Source organism: Macaca thibetana, chromosome 1 (genome assembly GCF_024542745.1).
Source record: "Macaca thibetana thibetana isolate TM-01 chromosome 1, ASM2454274v1, whole genome shotgun sequence".
Classification (NCBI taxonomy): Eukaryota; Metazoa; Chordata; class Mammalia; order Primates; family Cercopithecidae; genus Macaca; species Macaca thibetana.
In genome coordinates this window covers 33,190,848-33,216,903 of record NC_065578.1, presented here as the reverse complement: position 1 = coordinate 33,216,903, position 26,056 = coordinate 33,190,848, and the positions used below count along the sequence as shown (strand labels likewise).

The 26,056-nt window shown below is 46.8% G+C and overlaps 1 protein-coding gene across 1 annotated transcript in view; it reads right to left on the bottom strand.

Annotated features, from left to right (window-relative positions):
• C1H1orf94 (chromosome 1 C1orf94 homolog) overlaps positions 1 to 26,056 on the bottom strand; it is a 42,367-nt gene that overhangs the window by 14,012 nt on the left and 2,299 nt on the right. Inside the window, 3 exon segments of the mRNA XM_050747934.1 lie at positions 2,837 to 3,012; positions 4,074 to 4,334; positions 7,196 to 7,884. Coding sequence (XP_050603891.1) covers positions 2,837 to 3,012; positions 4,074 to 4,334; positions 7,196 to 7,884 — 1,126 coding nt within the window.

Sequence of the window (26,056 nt, the reverse complement as noted above, 5' to 3'; positions counted from 1 at the left end):
AGAAATTAACATAGCAAAGAGATGCTATCCCCACTTAATAAAGCAAACCATTGCAAATTAGTTTTACATGGTGAGCTCTGTGAGGGCATTTTAGAGTGAATTGGCTTATACTAAATGAATTATGCAGTTGTTTCCCCTTTAGAGATGGAGATGCATAGAGCTGATCTCTGGTTTATTCCTGAACTTGTATTATACTCCAAGATTCTTTCTTAGTCACTTTTTTTTTAAGAGACAGGGTTTCGCTATCTTGTCCAGGCTAGCCCTGAACTCCTGAGCTCAGGCAATTCTCCTGTCTCAGCCTCCGGTGTAGGCTGGGGCTCCAGGCACACGCCGCCACACCTGACTTTAGTCATCTTTGAATCTCTCCACCTAGAACAATGCTCAGCCTATAGTAGGTGTAGGGAGAAAAGGTTTTCAAAATTACTTAAATTAATGAGCAAATAAATACATAGAAATGAGTAAATCATGAGTAGGTGAGTAAATGAATAGTGAATAAGCACACAAAAATGAAAGGGTAGAAGCATATTGGTAAAGGAGTCAGTGAATCAATGAACAGAACATTTCAAGACCTGTGTAAGGACAATAGACTACTAATATGAAACTGGTCCACGACAATAAACTACTAATGTGAAGCTAGTCCACTTCAGCTTCCTTCTTAGGTCACCTTTCATCACAACCTCTCACCTCCACAGTGGGGTGTGAGCTTTCCTTCCCTGGGGAGGGGATGGGTACTTGTTCTCTTTAGCAAACTCACACACAAGCAAAAAGCTTGCAAACAAAACAGAGAGAGACTTTGCTAAGTTCCTTTAAGATTCAGAAGCTAAGCCTGGTGGGGCAGATTGAAGAGTCTTTATATAGAGAAGAGCCAATCCCCTTTCCCCGTAGGACATAAGGCTTGTGCTGTGTTGAAAGGGAAAGAACGGCATAGGGTTCCTGGGGATGGAGAGGGGGGAAGGGACATAGCAACAGGACAAACCAAGTTGGAAACATTCCCTTCTCTGCTTTCTTACTTCAGGCTGTGCTGGGCCAGGCTGCAGCAGCAACTTGCCAAGGTCCTGGATGCACAAATTTGAGTTCCTGCCCTTCCCCATACAATGACATACAATTCTAGAGAGAAGCCAGTGAGGGGAACAGAAGACAGAAATCTTAGGCATGGAGAGTCTTTCCTGAAAAAATTGAGTTCTACCTAAAGGGACTATTTAAGTTATTGGATTGGGCTAAGGCTTAAACCAGAGTGGACATTTATTTAATTTTTCCCTCCTTCTACCCAGTGGGTGGAAGCTCTTAAGGGATATTAAGTTAAATTGACAAAATAAAGAAACTACATTTTCCCTGCATAAATAAGTTCTGTGAGTAGAATTTCCAGCCCTGCTACAGGTGCTTCACTGTCCCTTTGTGTCTGGCCACTGATTTTCTCCTTTAGCTACGAGCCCAAGAACAAGAATGTGTGCCAAACCACCTTCGTTGATACAAGCTAAGACTGCTTGGGTGTAGTGTAAGTAAGGTGGCCATATACACTCATCCCATGGTATCCTCAGAGGATTGGTTCCAAGGCCACCCTCCCTCCCCTGCCCTGTGGATACCAAAATCTGAGGATGCTCAAGTCCCCGATATAAAATGACATATAAAGATGCTCAACTCTCTGATATAAAATGGTATTTGAGGGCTGGGTGCAGTGGCTTACGCCTGTACTCCCAGCTCTTTGGGAAATGGAAACGGGTGGATCACACGAGTTGGGGAGTTCGAGACCAGCCTGGCCAACATGGTGAAACCCTGTCTCTACTAAAAATACAAAAATTAACCAGGTGTGGTGGCACACATACCAGTAATCCCAGCTACTTGGGAGGCTGAGGTAGGAGAAACACTTGAACCTAGGAGGCAGAGATTGCAGTGAGCCAAGATCATGCCACTGCACTCCACCCTGGGCAATAAAGTGAGACTCTGTCTCTAATAAAATAAAATGGCATATGAGGATGCTCTAGTCCCTGATACACAATGACATATAAAGATGTTCAAGTCCCTGATATAAAAAGGGATATGAGGATGCTCAAGTCCCTGATATAAAATGGCATAGTATTTGCACGCAGCTTATGCATATGCTTCTGTATCCTTTAATCTCTAGATTACTAACAATGTCTAATAATGTACTATGTAAATAGTTATTATACTATATTATCTTTTATTCGCATTATTTTTTGTTGTTGTATTTTTTTTAATTGTTTCCTTCTTCAAGTATTTTCCATCCAAGCTGGTTGAACCTGTGGATGTGGAACCCGTGGATACAGAGGGCTGACTGTAATTTGTTGTCCAAACCAGGACACTTGAGAGTGAAAAGAGATGCCATTAATATTATTCTGAAACAGAAGACCTAAATTGGGACTGTCCCAAATAATCTAGGATATATGTCATCCAACTTCAAAGGAAGTCACAGGAAGGAGGTGGGAAACAAGGACTGTGACATCATCTTCTCCTGGGAGCCCAAGCACTTAACCAGCCACTACTAGCAAAGAGACTCTGCAATAAAGAGCACAGTGTGAACTGGAATTCAGACAGCGGAAAGTTAGGACTAAACATACATATATGTGTTTGTGGAGGTGTGCATACGCATGCACATGAACCAAGGGGTAGATCTGATGTGACCACAATGAAAAAAATAACCAACAAGATGACAAGTTGACAGTGCCCTTCCATAGCCCCAGCGAAGCCTCTTGCATGTAGGGAAGGGATTCAGAAGAGTCTAAAGACTCTTTGTGAAATAGACTCCCTGCCAGCCACACCTCCTCTGTGGCCAAAACCCCTGTGGATGTCCACAGGAGAGCCAGGCCCGTTCACTGACCTGATACTGCAGGAAGGTAGAGTGATTCGTGAACACTGGTGGAGGTGGATAGTTCAGGTTGAGCCAGAGTGGCTGGTTCAGGGTTGCTGAGGTCAAGGCTGTAGCAAAGTGTGGAGTGAAAACATTCCCTGTGTACTTCGGGTTGTTCTTGTCAGCAACCGTCACAGGTGCGTTAACTGCAAGTCACAGGAGAGGTAAAGTGGGTCAGTAATGGAGGCAGGGAAAGGCCAGGACATCTTCAGCATCACAACTTCCCTGGGGATTCACAGTCTCACAGGTCAGGTCCTTTAAGCTCCAAGAGGGTTCTTCAAAGTCCTAGTACATTTCCAACTATAGGTAAACATCATTAGTTCACACCTTGCCAATTTGGAAGGGATGAAAATCCCAGAAGGTCTGGCTTGGAGCTTTTCTTTCCATCATTCAGTAGTAAAGAAGGCAGTTTAGCAAGGGAATACAATAAGCCAGATTGCTAGGGCTATATTTCACCTACTTACAAAATGAAATTCTTTCAACTGCTTTGGAAAAATCCAACTTTATGTGAACCACTGCTATGCCATTGGAATTCATCCTTATCAAATGATTAAAGCAGCCCTCCCTAAGGACATATATTTGGCAACACTAAGAAACTTTCACAGGTTGTTGTATCTATATGGGAATTAAAAAATATATATTTCAAAACATTAAATAATTCAGCATGCAGTGAATCAAAATTGGTTTAAATGAATGAAGTTAGGCTGAGTTGTTTCAAGATAAGAATCCTGGCTTCTTCCTTTCTACAAGATGTTGTAGGGGGTTATAAAACCAATGGGTCCTCAGTTTCCCCCTTATTGGCATCCTTTTGGGAAAAGAGGTTTGACGAGAACACTTATAGGAAGAGAAAGCAGGAACATAATCTCAATGCAGAAGTAATCTACAGCAAGGATTTTTTGTTTTGGCTTGGGCAATTTGAGAGGATATAATACATGCTGGGTCAGGGCTATATTCAGAAGTGACCATTAATAATGCTGATGTGACCCTCGAAAGCCAACCACATTTCTCTAGCAACTGTATTCCCAACAAGGGATATAGGGAGAAAGTTACTGCCCCCATTTTATGGGTTTAAAAACTGACACCTCTAGAAAGGCCGTAAATTGCCTATAGATAAGACAGCCACTTGGTGACAGAGCCACCCTGAAGCCTGTGAGGGTTGCTGCAACCCCCCCTCCCCTCCAGTCCCTCCCTGGGTAGGTCAGCTCACGTTTCAGCTCTGGCCCATCCACTTCTACTTTGTTTCGAAGTCTCGGCTGCCCACTTGGGTTCTTGGTGGCCCCAAGGAACTCATAGAGCAAGTTCTTCTCGGCTGGACATGCAGGTTTCTTGGGCAGCAGGGTCAGTGATGCGGTGCCCACTGGGTCACAGCAACCCTCCTCACCACAGGTGTCCTTCTGGCTCTGGGGCCACTGACTGAGAAAGAGGCTCTCTTGACCCTTTGTTGACTCCTTGGTGCCAGGGCTCCATTCTATAGCAGGAGAGAAACTGAGTCAATGCCTCTGGAAGGCCAAGTGCTGGATGCCAGAAGCACCTTTCTGTGGACTAAATGATGAATCCTCTGGAGCACACACCTAAGGCTTGGACCACTCTGGGGGACTCTGTTTCGGCCAAATACAATCCCAATCTCTCCCTGAAACCCTCCCTGGCCCCCGCCCATTCTGATCCCCCAATCTCATGCATCCATCAATCCATCCATCTGTTCATTCATCCACCCATCTGTCCATCATCTTTGCCTTTCTTCCTTCTATCCATCTACTTATTCATCCACCATCTGTCCATCCATTTGACTGTCTATCCATCTTTATCTTCCTACCTTCCTTCCATCCATCCACTCCTTTATCCTTCCTTCTATCATTCCTTTATTTGAATTACCTTTCTTTTCTTTCCTCTCCTTCCACCCTTCCTTCCTTCCACCCTTCCTTCACTCCAACCATCCATAGTGCCAGGCTGAGAATACAAGGATATTGTGGACACAGTTCCTGCTTTCAGTGAGCACATGGCTTAGTGAGGGAGTCACACATTCCTACAAAACATGTGGTCTGAGCCACACACTTTGGTCTCTCATCCTGAATTCTACTTTCGTTTTATTACTCACAGGTGATTCAGCTCACTTCTCAGTGCCAGGCCTTGACCTGAGTGCTGGGGACACAGTTGTGAGTCAGAGCCAGACTGTGCCCTGCAGGAGCTCATAACAAGGAAAAAAAGAGACACATTCCCAGAAATAGCCCCAGGACAAGGCAGATGAACACCACGAGGTGGCAGAGGGAAGAAATGGAGAACAGGGTGGCTGAGACTGCTTCTGTCTGAGAAGGTTCCTTCCAGAAGGAAGTAAGGTTGCAGCAAGGCCTTATATCCAGGGGTACTGGGGAGGAAGGCATGACAGGCATGGATAACTGTGGGCAAAGGCCTGGAAGCATCAAGGAGACATTGTGAGTCATTGGATATGGCTGGAGTGTGGAGCAGGGACAAGATTGGTGGCAGACCCAGGTCTCTCACTAAAGAGACTGAGCATTTATTCTCCCAATGCAGACATACTTAGGGGACCATCACAGGATCCTCCACAGCAGTGGTGGGAAACCTGGCCACCCACTGGATGGCTATGCACTGCACTGCCCAACAGCAGGCACCGGGATCTCTCTGGATGCCAGAAAGGACCTGTGCCTTAGTGTTACCTGTTGATAATAATAGACCTGATCCCACCAGCTTTTGGCCCCCTAGCCCAGAAGCTTGGGGGCTGAGCTTGGGGGTGAAGGCTGTCTTCCTAGCCCCATTCCAGCAAAGGAAAGAGCTGCTCTAGCCTGAGCCAATTTAGGAGGAAACAACATTTTTAGCAAAACATTCCTAGAGTCTTTTCCAGGAGTTCCCCCGGTTGCTGAATTCAGCCCCTAGCCAGTGAGCTGAAATAACAGTACCCACTAGTAATAGCCCTTTCCCCAGAGACATACACACCTGCAGCTTCCCACTCATATTTACAGGTGCCTTAGACATCTACAAAGCTCCCTCTTCCAAGGTCTGGACCCACAGACACATACACATTCCTATCTGTTGTTCCTTTGACTTAGTGACATGTACACAACTACACACGTGACAGACACATGCACAAATGTGTACACAGACATGCTTAGATACACCACTCCTGCATTTTCTCTAAGAAATACACTCAAACCTTCAAAACTCCTTTTGGCATACTTTTGCCCACACATTCGTACACACAGACATGCGCAAGTGGTGGGTGGGGTGGGTGGGACAGAACTACCTCCAATCCAGCAGCCCCATCCAACAGGGAGGTATCTATGGGTCCCTCCTGGAGAATAGGTAGGAGGAAGGTCTCCCCTCTGGGAAGAGCTCAACCATCTCTCTCCTACAGCTCCTCATCCTAAAGCCCTCTGGCTCCTAGAAACCTGTCCAGGACCCAGAGTTCAGCTTGCTATCCACAGCTCTGATTCCTTGGCCTTCCTGCAGTGCTCCAGGACACAGAATGTTCAGGATGACTTTGCTCTTATTTTCTCAGGTAGATGAATTTGGACCCTCCCGATACAGGTGTATCTCAGTTATCCATCCATGCTCATAGCCCAGAAGGAATTGTTCTTTTGGCTAACATGAGTATGATCACTCTCTTAGTGACTGCTGACTCTAGGCAATGGCCATGGCCATCAGCCTACCTTCTTGGAACCATATAGTCTGACTGGTTAGATTAGAACAACACACAGAATCCTGGGCATAAAGTAGGAGAAGATTGGGAGGTGGCTGGCTTTCCTGGGAAGAATGTGAGCTCCTCAGTAAAGTAAGTCCCAGGAAACAGATCCCAGAGTCAACAGTCTGCACTGTGTCTGGATAATTTACACATATCCCCCCTACCCCAGAGAGGGAGGACCAGGCCTCATGTCCAGAAAAGGTGCCTCCATGAGATAGATGCCAAATGACCCCAGCTACTAATCAAATTTCTCTTCTATACATCTTGGCATCCCCATGCTTCAGTTTTGCCCTGAACCCAGCTGGGGTGAACACTTCCTTCAGTGTATTCTGGATACCTGTTTGATTCCAAAGTTAAGCCAGTTACTACATGGTGCCTATTTCTCTTCTCAAAGTATGTTGAGATCAGGGACTCTGGGTTTGCTTACAAAAGCTGTGCCCTGCACAGGGGCACCCAGCAAAAGAAGCCTGTGGAGGTTGGAAACAGCCTCTCCCTCGGGGCTGTGCCCACCAGAGAGGCTGCTTTGTCCTGCTTTGCACAAAGATGCTTTATGTACATGCTGCAGCCCTGATTGGCTTCCTGGGAAGGACCTCCTCCTTGCAGGCCCACTCTACCCCAGTTCCAGCTCCACTTACCCATCAAGTGGTGCCTCTCCACAGCAGGGTCAGCCTCGGGCTTGGAACAGATCTTGGCAAACACTGGGAGCTGCCTCTTCTGAGCAGGGAGCTCAGGGAGCTTGTCAGGGGGTGCAGGAGGAGGTGGGGGAGGCAGCAGCAGAAATGGGCTCAGCCCTGTGGGCTCCTTGGCTTCAGGGCCTCCGAACAGGTTGTCCTGTAGGAAGTCCTTGGTGACTCTTGTCTCGTTCAGCACCCTCTTGTTGTCGGGGGCCTTGGATGTCTCAATGGACTTCAGTGGGAACTGGGACAGAAGCTTGCTGACCTCCAAGTTGGAGTCACCCAGGATGTGGCCCCTGTCCTCTGTCCCCTTGCTGCTCTTGACCTTGGCGGCACGCAGAATGTCTGTGACAGTAGACGTGGCAGAATCACAGTCCTGCCTGCTGCTGATAATGGGCATGGCCACCTTCTGCTTCAGAAGCTTGTCTCCGACAATCATGGAGGCTCTGGGGCGCTCATTACTGCCTGCCACTAGAGGAGGGGTAAGAATGCAGGAAGCCAGCTCTCTGGTCCCCTCAGGAGAGCTGCCTGGTGCCTCCAGCTCCCCAGAACTCTCTTCGACCAAGATCGAGTGCTCTTTAGTGAGGCTCAGGAACTCCTGTTCCACCAACAAGGAGATCTCATCTTTGCCACTGCTGAGCTCCAGAGCTCTGGAAATGGGTCAGAGAGACAGACGGTGTTAGTGCCAGCTCACCAAGGCATGGCTCTGCAGAAGGACATAGGCCCCAGAAAACGGAGATGGATGCATAACATGACAAAAACACACTTCCAGGTAAGAGAACCCAGCGCACACAGTGGACCCCTAGAGGGTCCTATACCACAGTGGTGGGATGCAGTACTGAGAGCATGGTTTTGAAAAATGGGGAAACCTGGATCCTCTCCCAACAACCTTGCTGAGTGAGCTGGGGCAAGTCACAGCCTCACTGAGCCTTAATTCTAGTCCATTCCTCCTTGTTCTTCAAGCTCAGGACCTGAAGCAATGAAAGACCAGAGAAGGGGTTCACTGGGAAATTTTACCCAGCAGCCAAGGTGTCAGGAGCAAGAAAACAGCTCTAAGTGCAGAGTCTAGGGTGCTGGGGCTGAGCCCCGGGAAGCCCACAGGAGCGTAGCGCAGCCCCCATCACCTCACTGCAGAATGGTGGAGTGGATAGCCTGAGCTTACACCCTGACCCAGTCACTTCCCATCGGTATGACCCTGGGGAGATTGTTCAGCATCTTGGTATTCTGTCTCCTCCTCTCATTACTAGGAGTATCATAGAGGTGCAAAGCACTTTGAATGGTGTCTGGCATAGAGTAAGGGCGATTCAAAGGTCAGCTGTCATGTTTACACCACTGTCAACCTTGGTTGGTCCCCGCCCCTGGATCTCATACAGTAGTGTCTTGGATACTCATGTTCACTCTGGCATGGCCTCTGACCCAATCACAGCCTGTGGACTGGGTCTCACTTCATGGGCAGCACCAGCAGTTGGGAGATCCCTGCACTGATTCACTGGGGTCTTCCTGAAACTAAATATTGGCCTCAACCTGCACCTTGGACCCTGGGTCCTCCACTACACCCTTGCTGGTCAGCACCTGTCTGATAGCACCTGATGGTCTCCTGGATCCTAGGCTCCTCATTGCCACTTCTCTCCAGGTGTAGAAAGGATTGCAATCCTACTGGCCTGGCTGGTGGTCCTTGATAGCACCTGATGGTCTCCTGGATCCTAGGCTCCTCATTGCCACTTCTCTCCAGGTGTAGAAAGGATTGCAATCCTACTGGCCTGGCTGAAGGCCCCGCACAGGCACCTTCCTTCCTAGTGCTCCCAGGAGGTCAAGAGCCACCAACCTAGAACCATCTGCTGTCCTCACTCAAGGGGCTCCTATGAGAGGTGGATGATGTGGCCCACACCAAGTATTCTGGAAACGGCTCGGCCTTCTATCATGGGAGCGCTGAAGGAGAAGATGATGAAGAAGACCCAAGAGAAAAAATCGAGGAGCCCCATAGGGGAGCTCAGCTGCTGTGGCTTAGGCTTTGCAGTCTGGAGGCCCAGCACACGATCCAGCTCTGGCCAGCCTCTCAGAGGGCATGATGAGTCTCCAAAACGGTGACCATGGAATGCTTCCAGCAGGGTCCATGCCTTCCTGGTAATGCTCATTGTGTACAAGCACACACACACACATACACACAAACAGAAACAGGCAGGCACACAATTCACATGTCACCAAACACAGACCCAGGGGAGTAGTCACTGCATTTAACAGTCAATCAGAGTGGACACAGTCTACAGTCTTAGAGGCTTCCTGCTGTGCCAGACAGGAAACCTTTAGTCGCTGGGTCCTGATGAGTCCTGAGGCAAAGACTTGGCGGTTCACAGTGCTTGGGGAGCTTGGGGAAGAGCTATGTACTAAAGACATGGGAATGTACCAATAGTCCAGCAGCCAAGACAGTCGTACTTCTTGAACATTAGCCTCTCTACCCCCACATGGAACCTTACCAGGCTTGGAGGCAGAGAGTAATGCCTGCAAAAAGCAGACTCCAGACAAACAGACCTGGGTTTGAATCCAGGCACCACTGCTCTTTTCATGTCAGACCCTGGAACCTCAGTGTCTTCCCCTGTAAAACGGGTGTGGCACCTAACATCACCTGCCTCATGGGATGGTTGGGGGCATTCAGTGAGGTCACTCGTATGTGAGCTCAGCACAGTGCCGTGCACAGGAAACATTCAGTCAGTGTCGGCTGTGAGCATTAGCTAGTGTGAGCTGGTCCTGGCCGGCTCCTGGAGGGCCACTGGAGCTGTGTGTGCAGCAATGTCACTCTCTATTATTTTCTCTTTCCCTCCACTCTCTCTTCTGTCCCCTTTCCCTGACTTGTCACCTATTCCCTTCCTCTGCCTCCTTCCCATGTCTAGACTTAGGCCTATAAATAGGCCTCACTTCCCCGGCTGTGTCCCCCTGAGAACAATCAGAATAAAGGGGCTGCCAATCCGAGGTCTCAAGTTTTAGATCCCCCTCCTCTTCCTCCTCTTCACCATCCGCCTCAAAAGGAACAGGTGTCTCAAGTCACAGAAGTCAGACATTTGAAGGACTAGTTTTTGACTCCCCTCCCCAAATACTTTGCAAAGCAAGCCACACATCAATAGCTTCACTGAATTAGAAAGACACAGTACAATTATGTTAATTTTTTAAAATTGTGATAATGGTATTGTGGTTATACCTAACAACAACAAAGAGTCCTTATCTCTTAGAAATACATAGTATTTACAGAGAAAATGATGCCTGGGACTGCCTTTAAAATTAATCTAGCAGAAGGAGGAAAAAGTAATAGATGAAACAAGATTGGCCATATGTTGATCATTGCTAAAGCCGGGTAATGGTTACATAGGATCGTAACACACTAGTCATTCTATTTGTATTTGCTTTCTGCTTTACTGTATACAAATATTACACATACATACTCAAAGTAGCTTCTAGAAGCCCCACAGGGCCCTGAGATCCCTGTACCAAAAAACACCCCATGATAGTCCCTTCTCAGCACCTGGGAGATCACTCCTGCCCTCCCCAACCTGAGCAGACAGGAACTAGCAGGGGCTGAGTGTGAATCCCTGCTCTGCCTCTCAAGAGCTGCCTTCTACACCTTGTATTCCTCATCTGTCAAGATTAGACTGTGAGCATTCTATAAGTTGTACGAAACACTTAGCACAAGTCGGGTACATAGTGGGCCCTCGAGAAACGCTCACAGCATAATTATTATAATGTAATTATCAATGTTTAGATCTTAGTTATGACGCATCCATATGTGCCTCTGCACAACTTCTCCTCACAGGCATCCAGAGCAACGAAGAAAGCATCTTCCCCATTCGTTCCCACACTGCAGCCTTTGTGGTGTTTAAGGAAACATTCATGTTCCCCCCCCGCCCCCCCACCCTAGCTGCAACCACCTTCTTCTCTCCATTCTGAACTCACAGTGGCTTTCAGGCGATATGGCTTCCAGACCTGACCCCTCCAGGCCATTCTCCTCTACATACCGCAGAAACCAATGAGACTCTTAGAAAGCTGGCATTGGTGTGCCGAGAACATAGATGCCCACCCCGGCTGCAAGCCCTGCCACGTGCCCTTGAAAGGTTGCCATAGGAGATCCATTCTTCTCTTGCCAACCAAATTCATATTTCCCTTGCATTTGTCGTGAGCCTACTACGGGCCAGACAGGAAGCCAGTCATCCACATGTGTTCATATTTAATCCTCCCCACATGCCTGGGCAGTAGCCAGAATCATCCCCACTTTACAGATGGGAAGAATGACCCTGAAAGGCTAAGGGCCTTTCCACTAGGAGGCAAGAAAGTGATGTAGGGACTTGGCTGGGTCCAGCTGCCTCCACTAATTCCTCCCCACCCCCAGCCTGGGCTTCCTTTCAGGAGATTGTTATCTAGCAAGGTCTCCCTGATCCCTGGCTGGGCTTTCTTCCCCAATCTGAATGTAATCAGGAATATTGCTGGTTTCGTCCCATCACTCCAGCCTGTGGAGGATCATCACAGTGAATCTTGAGCCTGTCATCCGTGGTATTAGCTGTCCCTGACAGCTCCATGTCAGCTGCATGTCTGATGAGCACATCTTCTGAGTCTTCTGCCAATTTACAAATAGAAATGTTGAACAGGAGAGAGTCTGGGGCAGAGCCTCAGGGACACTACGGGAGAGTCTCCTCCCAGCCTGACAGTAATCCTGGATCAACATTTTGGGGGAATAAATCAAGCCCATCACTGTCATACCATCTCCATTCCCTCCCAAGAGCCTTTATCAAACCCTTCGCTGCCATCGAGATTCACCATCTAGTTAAAAGTCCCTGATTCAGGGTCTTCTCCCACCACGCCCCTCCACTTCAAGAAAACAAGATCTGCTTGTTCTTATTTATTCTAGAAAACTGGGTGCCTGCAGAGCTAGGACATTCTCAGAACTCAGATCAAACCATTCCCCTGCTGAAAATCCTCCTGTGGATTCTCGTTACACACAGGATAAAATCCAAACTCCTTTATGATGCCCAGAGCACTACACAAATTGGCCACATCTCCTCCCTCTTCCAGGCATGTTGGGCTTTTATCTACCCCTTGAAATGCTAAGTTCAGTCCAGCCCGAGGGCCTTTGCACTTCCTTTGGAATGCTTCTCCCTGCAACCCCCCAGGGTCCCTTGACTAGCTCCTCCTCATCATTCAGGCCTCAGTTCCAGTCTCAAAGTAGCCTTTCCTGACTGTTATTTGAAAGGGCCCCTCCCCAGCCTTACTCGGTCAATCTGTTTATTTTCTTCACGGCATTGATTACCATCATCTATTTTAATAGTATCTTTTTTGTGTCTTTACTCCACAAGGGCAGGGACTTTATCTTGTTCACCACAGAGGCCTCCAAACCTAGAATAGTGTTTGGCACATAACTCCAGCTCAGTCGGGGTTTGTTGAACAAAGGACTGAACTAGCTCACTTGCCTTTACCCATGCCAAGACCTCTAAGAGCTGATTGTAACCTGTCTGGCTTTGGTTCCATTTGCTGGCCTTCCATCTCACATCCCATCTCTGGCCTGGCATCCCTGTGAACTGATCAGATGGCACTAACCATCCTGTTTGACCTGGTCCTAAGACCTCCCAAACTCCGCAAGGCGGTCCCATGGCAGACCCCACATAGAACCCGCACTGACCTTGAGTAATCACCTTGGGGCTCACAGAAAGATTTTGTGGGCACCCCACCGCTTTGCTAGGTTCACGGTTAGACCTGCTCACCCCCATTCCCTGCAATCTACCTTTTTTCCCCCAAGTTTTGCTAGTCCTGGCATCTCTCCCGTGCTGTTTGCTTTCTCTTTGGGGTGGGTAAAAGCCACCGAATCTATCACAGACTCTATCACAGTGAATCATTCAGGGAGGTTAACCCAGCTCCTGGGCTCCTGACAAAGAAAGCAAGTCAGAATCAGTTCTGCGGCTCCAGCTCCACGCGGTGCCACCTCTGCTTTGCCCACCTCCAGAAATGATAGTTGTCCAATGGTAGCTCCATATTTGGATGCTGTGCATTATTTCTGCATTTGCAGTGTACAGAGTCATACAAAAATAAAGGCTATTGACTGGTTGGCACCCCTTCCCAGAATAATGACTAAGCAAGCATGCTGTTAGCTCCTCAACAGCAGTTCTGTGTACATGATAACACAGAGCAAAGATGAAAACTGCTATTCATCTGAGCCAAACAACAGAAAAATGCAAGCAGAAAATTGTTACTGCTGGAGGAGGATACCAAAACAAATATTTTCTTCCAGCTATGAAATTTTAGACTAATGACAAACACAGTACCCAAGGCAACCTGGCTGATTAGAGTGAAGTGGAGGACTCTGGGGTCAGGCACAGACCTGGGCTTGAATTGTGGTCCATCTGCAGACTGACCTCATGGCTTTGGGTGAGTTTCTGCCATTATGTGTCTGTGTGGGTGGAGCAGCACAGCATACTAGTTAAGAGGTCAGTCCCCGGAGGGAGGTGGAAACTAGATTCAAATCCCCACCGTTTAATGGGGGTGGAGGGGAGGGCTGTCCTAAAGGAAGCTACCTAATATGTCAAAGCCTCAAGTCCTATTTCACAAAATAATAAGAAGGGTTAATTATTTATTTAGTACTAACTAACAAGCCAGGCACTGTGCTAAGCACCTTACAAGCAAAACTCTCATTTTATTCCCCCCAACAGGCCCAGTGGGGTAGTGTAGTAGACTAATTATAGTAATGGCCCCCATTTTATCACAACCTCCTGTATGCTTACTCTTTGGTAGTTCCCTCTCATCCTAATTTGTAAGACATAGATACCTGAAAAGTGTTTGGGAATTAGGGCTTAGATTCTTATTTCTCTTGGGACTTGGAACCTCCATGTGAAACGAGCCCAGGATAACACGTCACACAGAGCAAAACTCCAAGTTACATCAGCCAACCCAGACCTAACTAAGTGCAGATGCATGAGTGAGCATGAGCCAAGTTCAGCCAAGTCCAGCCCACAGGGGAAGAACCCCCCAGCTGAACCCAACCCAAATTGCCAAACTATAGAAATGAGAGCTAAATAAGTAATAGTTTTCAACCACTGAGCTTTGGGGTGGTTTGTTATATATCAAAAGCTTCCTGTCACAGATAGGTACAGTCATCTCAATTTTCAAAACGAAGAAGCCAAAGGACAGAGAAGTTAAGTAATTTTCCTGTGGTCACGGACTTACTAAGGGACAAAGCCAGTGGTCTGAGGCAATCTTGCTCTGATGCCGCTCTCTTAACCACTAGCTATGTTGCTCTGAAAACCAACAGTGAAATGCTGTGTGTGAGAATACTAGTAATAGGTACCTAAGTTAGGAGAGCAGAATAGGCTTCTTTGCACATTTGTCTTTTAAGCTGCAGCCTAAAGGAGAATAAGGACTTAGCCAGATAACGAATGCAAGGAAGAGCTTGTCAGACACAGGGAACAGCATGTGCAAAGACCATAAGGAGGGAAAGAGCTTGCTGCATCGTTGGGAATGATGTTCAAGTGGGTGGGGCACATGAATGGAGGTGGAGGGGAGAAGTTAGAGGTAAAGCAGGAGTTAGAATCTGCCAGGCCTTGGAGGTGATGCTAAGGAATTTTGTTCTAAAGGTACAGGGAAACCACTGGAGAGATTTAGGCAGGGAGATGTTAGGCTCTGGTTTCCATGGGTGAGGGTTATTTCTCCCAAGACAATCTAGAGGAGTGACAGGAGGGGACTGGGGCCTGAACCAGTATTTGCGAGGAGTTTGCTAGGTACTGGGTTTTACAGGTGGCACTTGTCGCCACCACAACCATGAGGGATACAGAGCACCTTCCTTCCCAATTGAGAAAGAGGAAATTGAGGCTCAGGAAGGTTAAATGATGTATTCAAGTTGACCCTAGAGAATAAGTGTTGGGGTGGAATTGGGCCCCAGGTCCTTGTGACTTCCAAATCTCCCCTCTTACCCCTGCCCTCCACTTCCCCTAACAGTGGAAGAAGGAGAAAGAGCAAGGGCTTTGCAGTCAGGAGACCTGGATTCAAAGCCCAACTCTGTCCTTTCTGAAGGGTGACCTTCTACAATTCACTTCCCTTCTCTGAGCCTCAGTTTCAGGCAGGGCCAGAGGCCAGGAGCCAGCCAGGAGCCAGCCAAGAGCCAGGAGGATGAGGCAGCAGAAGGCAGAACTCAGTGGACAGGCAGGTGTCCAGCATGGGGAGGGCACCAAAGGTCCCAGGCTAGGAGAGGCCCCTTATCCTGTAAGCAGTGGTTCTGATGTTCAACCTAGCATCTTCCCCAGTGGAGCTCCACCCTGGCTCAGGCCAAGGCCGGCGGGCACTTCTGAGTCTACCTGTCTGCATAGGGATCAGAGACCCATGTTCTCTGACAGAGACCTATTTCTCTGGTGCATGTCACAACACCCAGTGTGGCTCCTGCCCAGTGTGGAGGTAAGGGAGGTGGCCACTTCTGCCAAGCTGCCTGTGTCTTCCTTCATTTTCCTCCTCCTCCAGATCCAGGATTCACTGAATTGCCCAGGTACCCTCTCCCCACATACACACCATAGCCACACACACACACACACACACACAAACACACACATGCACACACACACTCAGGCACATATACACCCATGCACCACACACCAGTCATGCACACACACTATACACACATACACCCATTCACACATGCACACACGTACCACAGCCATGCCCACATATCACAGCCATGCACACAAATATACCACAGCCATGTACAAACACCCATGCACATATATACACACGTACACATGTACACACAGTCATGCACACACATCCATCTGCACACATCCTGCACACATGGACACACACTCATACACACACACACATCCATGCATACACATGCACACCTATGCACACACCCATGTACACATACACACCACACCCATGCACATACACACACAAACACACAAACAACCATAGCCTTCCTGCTTGGAAAACCAGCAGGAAGGAAAGAAAACAGGGAAGGAAGGTGGATTCTACCTCTCTCACCATCTGGGGGGGTCTAGGCTGACTTCTTTCAGCTTAGGGGTAAGGAACAATTGAGAGAAACTGCAGATTCATTCAGTTGCTGTGCCAGGGCTTGTGAACCCATGTCCCAAAGGTACATGGAAACTCCTTAAGCTCTGTCTCCTGGGACTTTCCTGATAGGAGGCAGGGGACTGAGCGGAGGGCTGGAGAAAGCTTTGGCCTCCCCATCCCCAGCCCTCCTCCACCCTCCAGGCTGCAGTGAGGATTAAGTGAGATGATGAATGTGAAAGCACTCGGTAAATTGTAAGGAGTGCTATGCAAATGTTAGCAGCTCTGACTGAGACAGCCTGGTGTGGGAGAGCCAAGACTGGCTGCAGGCTTTGGAGTCCCGCTGGCCCTGATTCACAGCCAGGAGCCTGGGTTACTAAAGGTATAAAATTGGGGAAATCACGGAGACCTCGGTCTCTTCATCTGCAAAGTGGGGATGGTGATACCCAAAGTTAAAGGAGGCAACACTGTGAAATCTCAGCTCCCTTAATGCCAAGCCTGGACTTCATTTCATCTAATTTCTTACCAAAGGTCTTCACACATAGTAGACTCAACTTTTTTTAAATGTCCCTGGCATACACTTAGAACTCAATAAAGGTCAGTCTCCTTCCTTCTTTCCACACTTTGCTCTGAAACACCTCCTTCTCAAAGATGTGCCAGACAGTTCTCTTTCAAGCCTAAGGTTTCATCATCTTTGACCCCCTTCCAAAGTATCAGAGAACCTTTCATATACATGCATGAGTCACCTGTAGTGCTGGTTTCAAATACAGATTCCTGAGCACCCTTGGAGAAATAGCAATTCAACTGATCTAGAATGGGGCCCAGGTATCTGCATTTTGAGCAAGTATTCTTCCTCCACTTGTGGCATCCCCATTTTCCCCCCAGTCTCGCATATCACTTCTCCACCCTGGTTTTGATGCAATCGTGCACTTGCTGACATCTACCCGGTGAGAATTTCCCTCTAGATGCTTTGCAATAATTTCCTGCTCATTAGGGCAGGTGAGACAGCCTTAGAAGGCATATTGTCAGGTGGAAGTGAGACACCCTGCTCCCCACAATGTCCTCCACCTGATTCTCCCTCCAGGGACCAGGTGAGTTGGGCAAGAACTAGAAGTGTTGGTTGGGGGGGCGGGGGGATTCAGTGAACTGGGGAATGAGACAGGAAATACCAGGGAATAAATACAGCAATAAAGGAGCTTCGACTGGGAGCTACAGAGTAATTCTTATTGTTCAAATTATCTTTAAAACTTTTCATTTGAATCTGTTTAATAAGGGAAGGCTTACCCTAAGGAAGAGGTGTTTTTTTTTTTTTATTGTGACTTGGGAACTGAATTGGAAATAACGTTGCAACAAAGATATTAAAAAGGGGATTAAACCAAACCACTGGTGGCCCATCTCTGCAGGCTCCCACAACCTGCGACACAGCTCCTGAAACCATAAAATTAAATTACAAAGGGGGACACGGGAAGTGGGACGTTAATCATGATTCATCTTTCTTCACCACTCATGGCTCCTGGTGCTAAGCAGACATGGAAGGGCTATTCAGAAGGGCCCAAGGTTTCTGGTAGAACTCAAGCCTTGAAGCCACATCAGACTCTTATCCCTGCTCTGCTTCCTCTGAGTTGGATGACCCCGGGCAAGTTGCTTAACCTCTCTGAGCCTCACCTTTTTCATCTGTAAAATGGGAGTAATATTAACCATTTACTGGGAAGGGTTGCTAAGAAAGTGAAATAAAGAGGAAAATTAAAATATAGAGCCTGGCACATATAAGGTGCTCAAGAAAATGTTAGTTCTGTTTTCTGCAGACTAAGGCAGAAGGAGGAAAAAACCTGCGATGTTTTGAGTTATTGATATTCTGTGCTTCCTCTGATAACCGTGACCCCTTGCTTGGATGCTGGCTACCTCTGGGTGGTGGCAGTTTTATGGCTCATTCACCATTCCCTTCCTTATTTATTCATACCCACTGCATAGCCACCAGGTGCCAGGAACTCAGCTGGGCACTGGGGAGACAAAGATGAGTAAGACACAAACCTTGCCCTTAAGAAGCCCATAGTGCAGTAGCAGAAGAGGAATTGTTGCCACAAGGCAGCACACGATATGTGCCAGGTGCCCACCACCTCATCAGAATCCCACACTGGAACTGGGCTGATAGCCCTGAGTAAGGGGCTGTGTCCTTCCCTCTGGCCAATGGTCAAGAATAGAGCTGATTTTAAACTGACTCTTCCATTCTATCATCCTCAAAAGATCCATCCCATGTAGTTCTCAGTGCTAAGGAAGCATTTGTCTCTCATGATGACCCCTTCTGCTTTCTCCTAGAAGACAACATGAGTTATGAAAACCGAATGCTATGATCTCCCTTTATGCCCTGGCTGCCAAGAATCTCAAACCAGATGCTGTCATCAGTTGAGTAGTTTCCCTTCAGCCTAAGTTTCCTGGCATATAAATCTCCTTGTCTCATATCAATCGTGTCCTGTCATTTTATCCATGATAATGACATTGATGACGGTGGAATGGTGATGATGATGATGAACATCAAGTCCTTCTCTTATTCCCAGTGCTGTATGAGCTTTATATATATCATTTCATTTGCTTCTATAGTAATCCCTTGAAATAGTCATTCTGACTTTTCCCAGTTTTTCAGATGAGGAAAATAGGGCTCAGAAAGTTTGGGGAACTCGGTTACAGCTAGAAAGGGTGCTGTAACTCTAATCCACCTGTCTCCTTATTTTTTGTTATCTGGGCCACCTTAAATCACTTAGGAAAGAGGTGGAATATAGTTGTTTATTTCAATTAAAAAGAGGACCATTGAAAAAAGAGAAAGAAAAATGTTGAATGATGTGAGCAACAAATAATTCAGAGGACGACATACTTATTCTAGGTCCTTAAGGACGGCTAAGATTTAGATAGACAGAGATATATGGCAGAAGGACATTCCTGGTAGAGGAATAACATGAGCAAAGGCAAGGTGACATGCACCTGCTGGTAGCTCCTGTTGGTTTATAGAGCATGTGCAGGAGACCGGCAAGATATGCATCTAGAGATGGAGGCAGGGCCACTACAGAGACCCCTGAAAACCAGGCCCAAGGGGCCAGAGGACAGGGGGAGCCATGAGAGATATCTGAGCAGTGCTGCTGACCTGCTTCAGAAGATGAAATTGGCAAAGGCTGGAGGGCATCCTGGAGGGAAAGGCACCAAATGCAGTGAGAAGAGATGTGGTGAGGGTGGCAGAGGAGATACGAGCAGGGAGGCAAGGCGCCAAAGGCCATCATGAAGGGGGACTGCTAGGACATGTGGCGGGCTGGAGGAGGGAAGGGCCAGTGTCTGCCAGCACTAGTTCACTTGACAAACAAGAACGGGTGTGCATCAGTGTCAATGGGACTGGGGTGCTGAGACCCAGCATTGGGAAGCTCAAGAGAGGGAAAGGCTGGGTGCAGTGGCTCACGCCTGTATCCCAGCACTTTGAGAGGCCAAGGCAGATGGATCCCCGGAGATCAGGAGTCCAAGACCAGCCTGACGAATATGGTGAAACCCTGTCTCTACTAAAAATACAAAAATTAGCCAGACATGGAGATGCATGCCTATAATCCCGCTACTTGGGAGGCTGAGGCAGGAGGATTGCTTGAACCTGGGAGATGGAGGTTGCAGTGAGCCAAGATCACGCCACTGCACTCCAGCCTGGGTGACAGAGCAAGACTCTATCTAAAAAATAAAAATAAATTAAAAAATAAAATAAAATAAGGAGAGAGGGAGACATTTGCTTAAGGGTTGGGTCTCAGAGCAAAGGGTTCCAACTTGTGGCCCACGGGGTCTCTGAAATCATTCCCAAATACTGAGAGATGTGAGGATGTGTTTCAGACAAAAGGCTGCACAGAAGCTTTTTTCAGATTTTCAAAGAGGTATTGACCCCTCCAAGAGGAGAAAACACTAGCCAGGATTAGACTCCAAAGATCTTCAGAGCTGGCTTCTAGTCTGAGACATCAGCCTGAGTTTTCATGTCTGAGTCTTGTCTTTATCACTCCCATCACCAGGTTTCAAGCTTTTTAAAGAACAATGCAAAAAAAAAAAAAAAAAAAAAAAAAAAAAAAAAAAGGCTATGTATTCCAAGCAACTTTTCCAGAGAAGTTGGGTTTATCCAATTGTTTAAATAACAGTAGCACAAAGAGTTGTTTGTTGGGAGAGCAATTCAAGCAAGGAAGCCCAGTGGGTTCCCAAATATCACTTGCTCACCAGCATGGAGAACAGGCCAATGGAAGCCAACAGTGAAAGTTTACTAAAATAAGTGCAAAAAAGCCTTCTTCCTTCTTGCAACAAATAGCCCCAGAAAGCTGCCAATCAATAAACCACTTCTATTTTTTTTAAAATGCTTAAACAGATTTCTTTTATTTCAGTAGATTTATCTCCCTACCTGAGTCTGTCTTGGAATAATGCCCACCAAAGCCTTTCCACTCTGCAGACCAGGTTTGTTATGATGGATAAATGGGAAAGTCTTGGGTGCTGACAGAGGGCCTGGAAGCATCCAGGGAAGCCAACCACACCCAGCAAGCTCGAGCCACCTTCCCCTGGTCACTAACACAGGCTACACTTCACTCCCATGGAACTTCTCATCTTTCCCTGCACCTGCTGCTGGGCTCTTTCTTGTAGGCGGTTCTTTCTCTCTTCTCAAGACCTAGCTAAGGGACACACCTATGGAAACCTTTGCAGTTATTAATCATGACATTCCTGCTCCCAGGAGATTATACCCGCATCTTTCATCACACAGTGCAGGGGTCTCATCTGTTGCTGCTTCAGCTTGCTTCCCTGAGAGGAAGACTTCCCTAAGTACCAAGCCCGTTCCAGTGGTCAAGTACCATGTTCAGTCATGTGCGTCTCAGTGTGCTTCCATGGCACTGGCAATTCATCGTCAGAACACTTACTATATGTGTTGCGATCTACCTTTTGCAAGATGTTGAAGGTTCATAAAGGAGGTCAGAGACTGTCCCCAGCTTTTCCACCATTATATATTTTTTTAAACATTTCAGTAATAGGTGCATACTAATTTTTTCTTTTTTTTTTTTGAGACGGGGTTTTGCTCTTGTTACCCAGACTGGAGTGCAATGGCACGTTCTCGGCTCACTGCAACCTCCGCCTCCTGGGTTCAATCAATTCTCCTGCCTTAGCCTTCTGAGTAGCTGGGATTACAGGCACCTGCCAACATGCCCAGCTAATTTTTGTATTTTTAGTAGAGACAGGGTTTTACCATGTTGGCTAGGCTGGTCTCAAACTCCTGACCTCAAGTAATCCACCCACCTCGGCCTCCCAAAGTGCTGGGATTACAGGCATGAGCCACCACACCCAGCAATATTTGTTGAATGTCATTGTCGTCAGATGTATCTGTGTTCATCCCACCCACTAGACTGGGAGCTCTTTGAGGAAAGGGCTTCTGTTCTACTTATCTCTGCATCCCTGGGACCCATCATACGGCCTGGTACTGAGAAGGCAATTGTGTTTGTTGAATGAATTCATGAATGAAGAATGAACAAATGTCATTCTGTAGTTAGGGCAATGGAGTCAACAGCAAATCCAAAGACCTCATTCTGAGGCTTTGAAGTTTTAGAGATTAGGGGAATGAATGAATAAGTAATCCTTGAGTAAGTGGCTTGCCACAATTCTCTAAGCCCAAACTTAAGACTAATTAGATTTTGGAGTTAAATCAGCACTAGACAGAACTATTGATTTCTCCCCCAAAACCTGTCACTCCCCATTTCTTCCCCACCTTTGTAAATGGCACACTGTCCAACCAGGGTCTTAAACTTGGAATACATAGCCTCTTTTATTGTCATTATTATTTTAAAAGCTTGAAACTTGGTGACGGGAGTAATAAAGACAAGACTCAGACATGGAACTCAGGCTGATGTCTTAGACTAGAAACTAGCTCTGGAGATCTTTGGAGTCTAATACTCTCAGCTAGTGTTTTCTCCTCTTGGAGGGGTCAACACCTCTTTGAAAATCTGAGGAAAGCTTCTGTACACCCTTTTGCCTGAAAGACATCCTCACATCTCTCAGCATTTGGGGAATGATTTCAGAGACCCCATGGGCCACAGGTTGGAATCCTTTCCACTGAAGCCCTACACTCCCCACCTTGAGTTTCCCAGTGTTGGGTCTCAACATCCCAGTCACATTGATACTGATGCATGCCGCCATCCTTGTTTGTAGGGTGAACTAGCACATGAAACAGAGCGTGGCCTCAATGTCTCTGTTTGTGTACCCAAATCCTCAGTAGGTCCATTGGCTCATCTTAAAACACACATTGAATCCTCCACTTTTTCCATCCCTACTGCAGTCACCCCTACCCAGCCACTGCCACCATTAGGCCTCCCCTGGACTCTGACAGTATCTTCCCAGAGGCCTCCCACTTCGTCTTTCACATACTTACAAACCATCTCCACACAGAAGTTGGACAGAGATTCAAACATTAGTGAATATGTTCTTGTTACAGCCCTTCCTAAAAACCTGCAAAAGTGTTCCATAACATGTGGAATAAAATCCAAACTCCCCACAGTGATCCTCCAGGCCTCCCGAGGCCTTGCCTGTCTCTGTAATACTTACACTGTGGCCATGTCCCCACCCCTCCTGACTCCAGTCTCACTGTCCCTCTCTAGGCTCACTCCCACCTCACAGTCTTTGCATTTGCTCTTCCTTTTGTCTTTGTTTTGAGACAGGGTCTCACTCTGTCACTCAGGCTGGAGTGCAGTAGTGCAATCTTGGCTCATTGCAGCCTTGACCTCCCTGAGCTCAAGTGTTCCTCCCGCCTCACCCTCCCGAGTAGCTAGAACTAATGTGTGCCACCATGCCCAGCTAATTTTTGTATTTTTTGTAGAGATGAGGTCTTGCCACATTGCCCAGGCTGGTCTCGAACTCCCGGTCTCAAGCGTTCTGCCAGCCTCAGCCTCCCAAAGTGTTGGAATTGCAGGCCTTAGCCACCACACCTGACCATTGCTCTTCATTTTGTCCAGACATTCTTTCCAGAACTTCCTTTGACTGGCTCCTTCTTAGAACCCAGGTCTCAGCCCTGATAATCACATCTCCTCAGAGAAGCCTTCCTTGACACCTGGCCTAAAGGAGCTCTTCCTATCACTTCACTCTGCTCTATTTCCATCATCACACTTGTCACCGAAATTATCTTTTTTATTTTTATGTGTTTCTTATGGGTTTCCTCCACCTGGAATACCATTCTCTTCACATTCCGAAGTTATCAGTTTTTGTATTTACATGCTTCTTTTTTCTCCTGTACTGGAATGTGAGCTCTAGGAAGACAGAGATTAATGGAGTTCACAGCTCCATTCCCCCTAGTTTTTCATACAGTTCTAGCATATAGTAGAAGTTTAACAAATATTTGTTAACTCAATAACTGAGTGAATTAATTAATACATTCAAAATGTGTCCATAGAGTGAAAGTCGGCTTGGGGAAAAAAAGTGAGTGTAGTATTGGTCGTCATTAACAGGAAGCAGAATGCAGACAGGGAGGATCCAATCTACATGGATTGGACCACCCCGGATTACTGTACTTGACTCTCCAAGTTACACTGCCACAAGGACCAACTGTGTGGACAGGAAACTAACCAAGTTGGCACGTGTGGAGAAACATAGAAAACCAGAGGTGATTAGCTTATAGAGACAAAAACATTCTGGAAGGAATGTTGTTGCTGTCTTGCTGTCTTTCACTATCTAAAGGAGTACTGAAAGAAAAAGGAAATAGCTTTGGCTTGGAGTACTAAGGGCAGAATCCAGATCAATGGGAATTAGTTTGATAGAGACATATTTCAGTGATAGAAAGCAAATGGTCTTTTAGGGGATTCATAGCAAGGGAAGGGGCAGCAAAGGGAAATGGTAAGCTTCCCGTCTGAGAAACTGTACAAGTGGTACAAGTGCACCATTTGGCAGAGACATTAAGGAGGGGATTCAAGCAGCAGAAGATGGCCTCAAAAATCTCTTTCAAATTTGAAATGTCTGGGTTCCTATGATATATAGGTACAGAGTTAAGAAAAATAAATTCTGGCCAAAAAGAGTTCTAGAATGCACTTACCTATCTACCCCAATAAAAGAAAACACCACCAAAACCGGGTCTACAAATTAAGCAGCAGAAACACTAGCTGAGAGGTGTCTTGTGCACCTGAAGGCATTCTAGAAACCATAAGAACAGCTTTCTGGCTTTTCACTCTGTGTGTGATCATTCAGAACATGGGACTCCCAAATATTTTGACTATTCAAAGATGCCTCAGATTCTAAGAGAGGATAGCCAACATTATTGCCTCAGGGCCAAGGCGGTCTTGGGTTTCATTTCTGAAACTCTACCACTTCCTAACTGTGGGACCTTGGGCAAAGAAATTAAACCCTCCAAACCTCAGCCACATTATCTGTAAAAGGAATTTCACTTATAAATGGAGGGGTGGAGGTAGCAATTGAAGCCAGAATGGCACAATGTGATAATTATCAAAACTCAGTGTAGACACATAGATATTCACCATATTATTCTACGTGTTTGAAAATCTGCATAATAAAAAGTAAAAAGAGATGGAAAGTTCAAAAGAGTACCTACCTCATACAATAATTGTAGAGCTTAAAGAAATGATTACATCTGAATTGCAGGGAATTTTTACAAATCTGAATTATTACCATAGATGTTTAAATATCCCATTTAATCATTCCAACAACCCTACAAAATGTGTAGTATTAATCTCCATTTGGCAGATGAGGAAACCAAAGTTTAGATAAATTAAACCGTAACAAATTCTTCAAATGTCATGGGGCTGAAATGGAATCTGAAACCAGAGTTATCTGACTCCACCAGCACACTGCCTTTATTTTAAGAATAGCTCATTGTGTTCTATTTTGTTGACAATTAGGATATTGTTTATTCATCTAAGTCAGTGGTTTCCTATCTCTTTTCTCAATAGCAGAAACATACTTTTCAAATTCAGCCCTTCTCAGAACTCTAGTAAGTAAAACTGATAAAAGCTAAACAGCTCTGGCTGAAATGGATTTTGGGGCCCAGCAACCAGCCCACTTGACTCCACGGTACCCCTGAAGCACCTTGAGGTATATGGAGCATAGTGTGAAATCCCAGATTGAAGCCGCCAACAACAACAACAACAACAACAAATCCCAACCTGAAGATGTACAAGTTAAGGGCAGCCTGATTTGTATAATGCATCTTTCATTTCACTGTCTCCCATCACATCGGATCCTCATTATCAACTCTGAGGTGGACAAGGCAGTGCATATCATCCTCAATTTGCAAATGAGGAAATAAAGGCCAAATGGAGTTAAGCAGCTGGCCAAAGGTGCACCAGTTCAATTTTCAGCCAAGTGCAGACTGGAAGTAGAGTCTGTCTCCATTAACTCCATGTGACCTGGCAAAGAGGGTGCCATCTACTGGAAATTGCTACTGACCCTTGGTCCACGAAGTGGACAATCAGCTCCTTGGCCACTGAGAGCTGAGCACAGCACTCCTGCCAAGGCCCTGTCCCGGAGCAGATGGCAATGAGCAGGGAAGAAGGGCTCAATGCCACTGAAGGGCCTGACAGCAGGGTTTTGGCTGTAGATAGGCCATTCCTATCTGAGCCATGTCGTGCTGAGCACAGGGCAGGGAGGCAGGACTAGCCAAAGTACCTTCCACCTTCATCTGCAGTAAGTAAATGAGCCCACAGAGGGACAGCAGGTAGTGCAGAGGTGGGTGTCCGTTACACTTTGCATTTCTTCTTAGCTCTTGCTTTGGCATCCCTGAAACCTGAGGCAGCTGATAAATGCCTGAATGGCCCC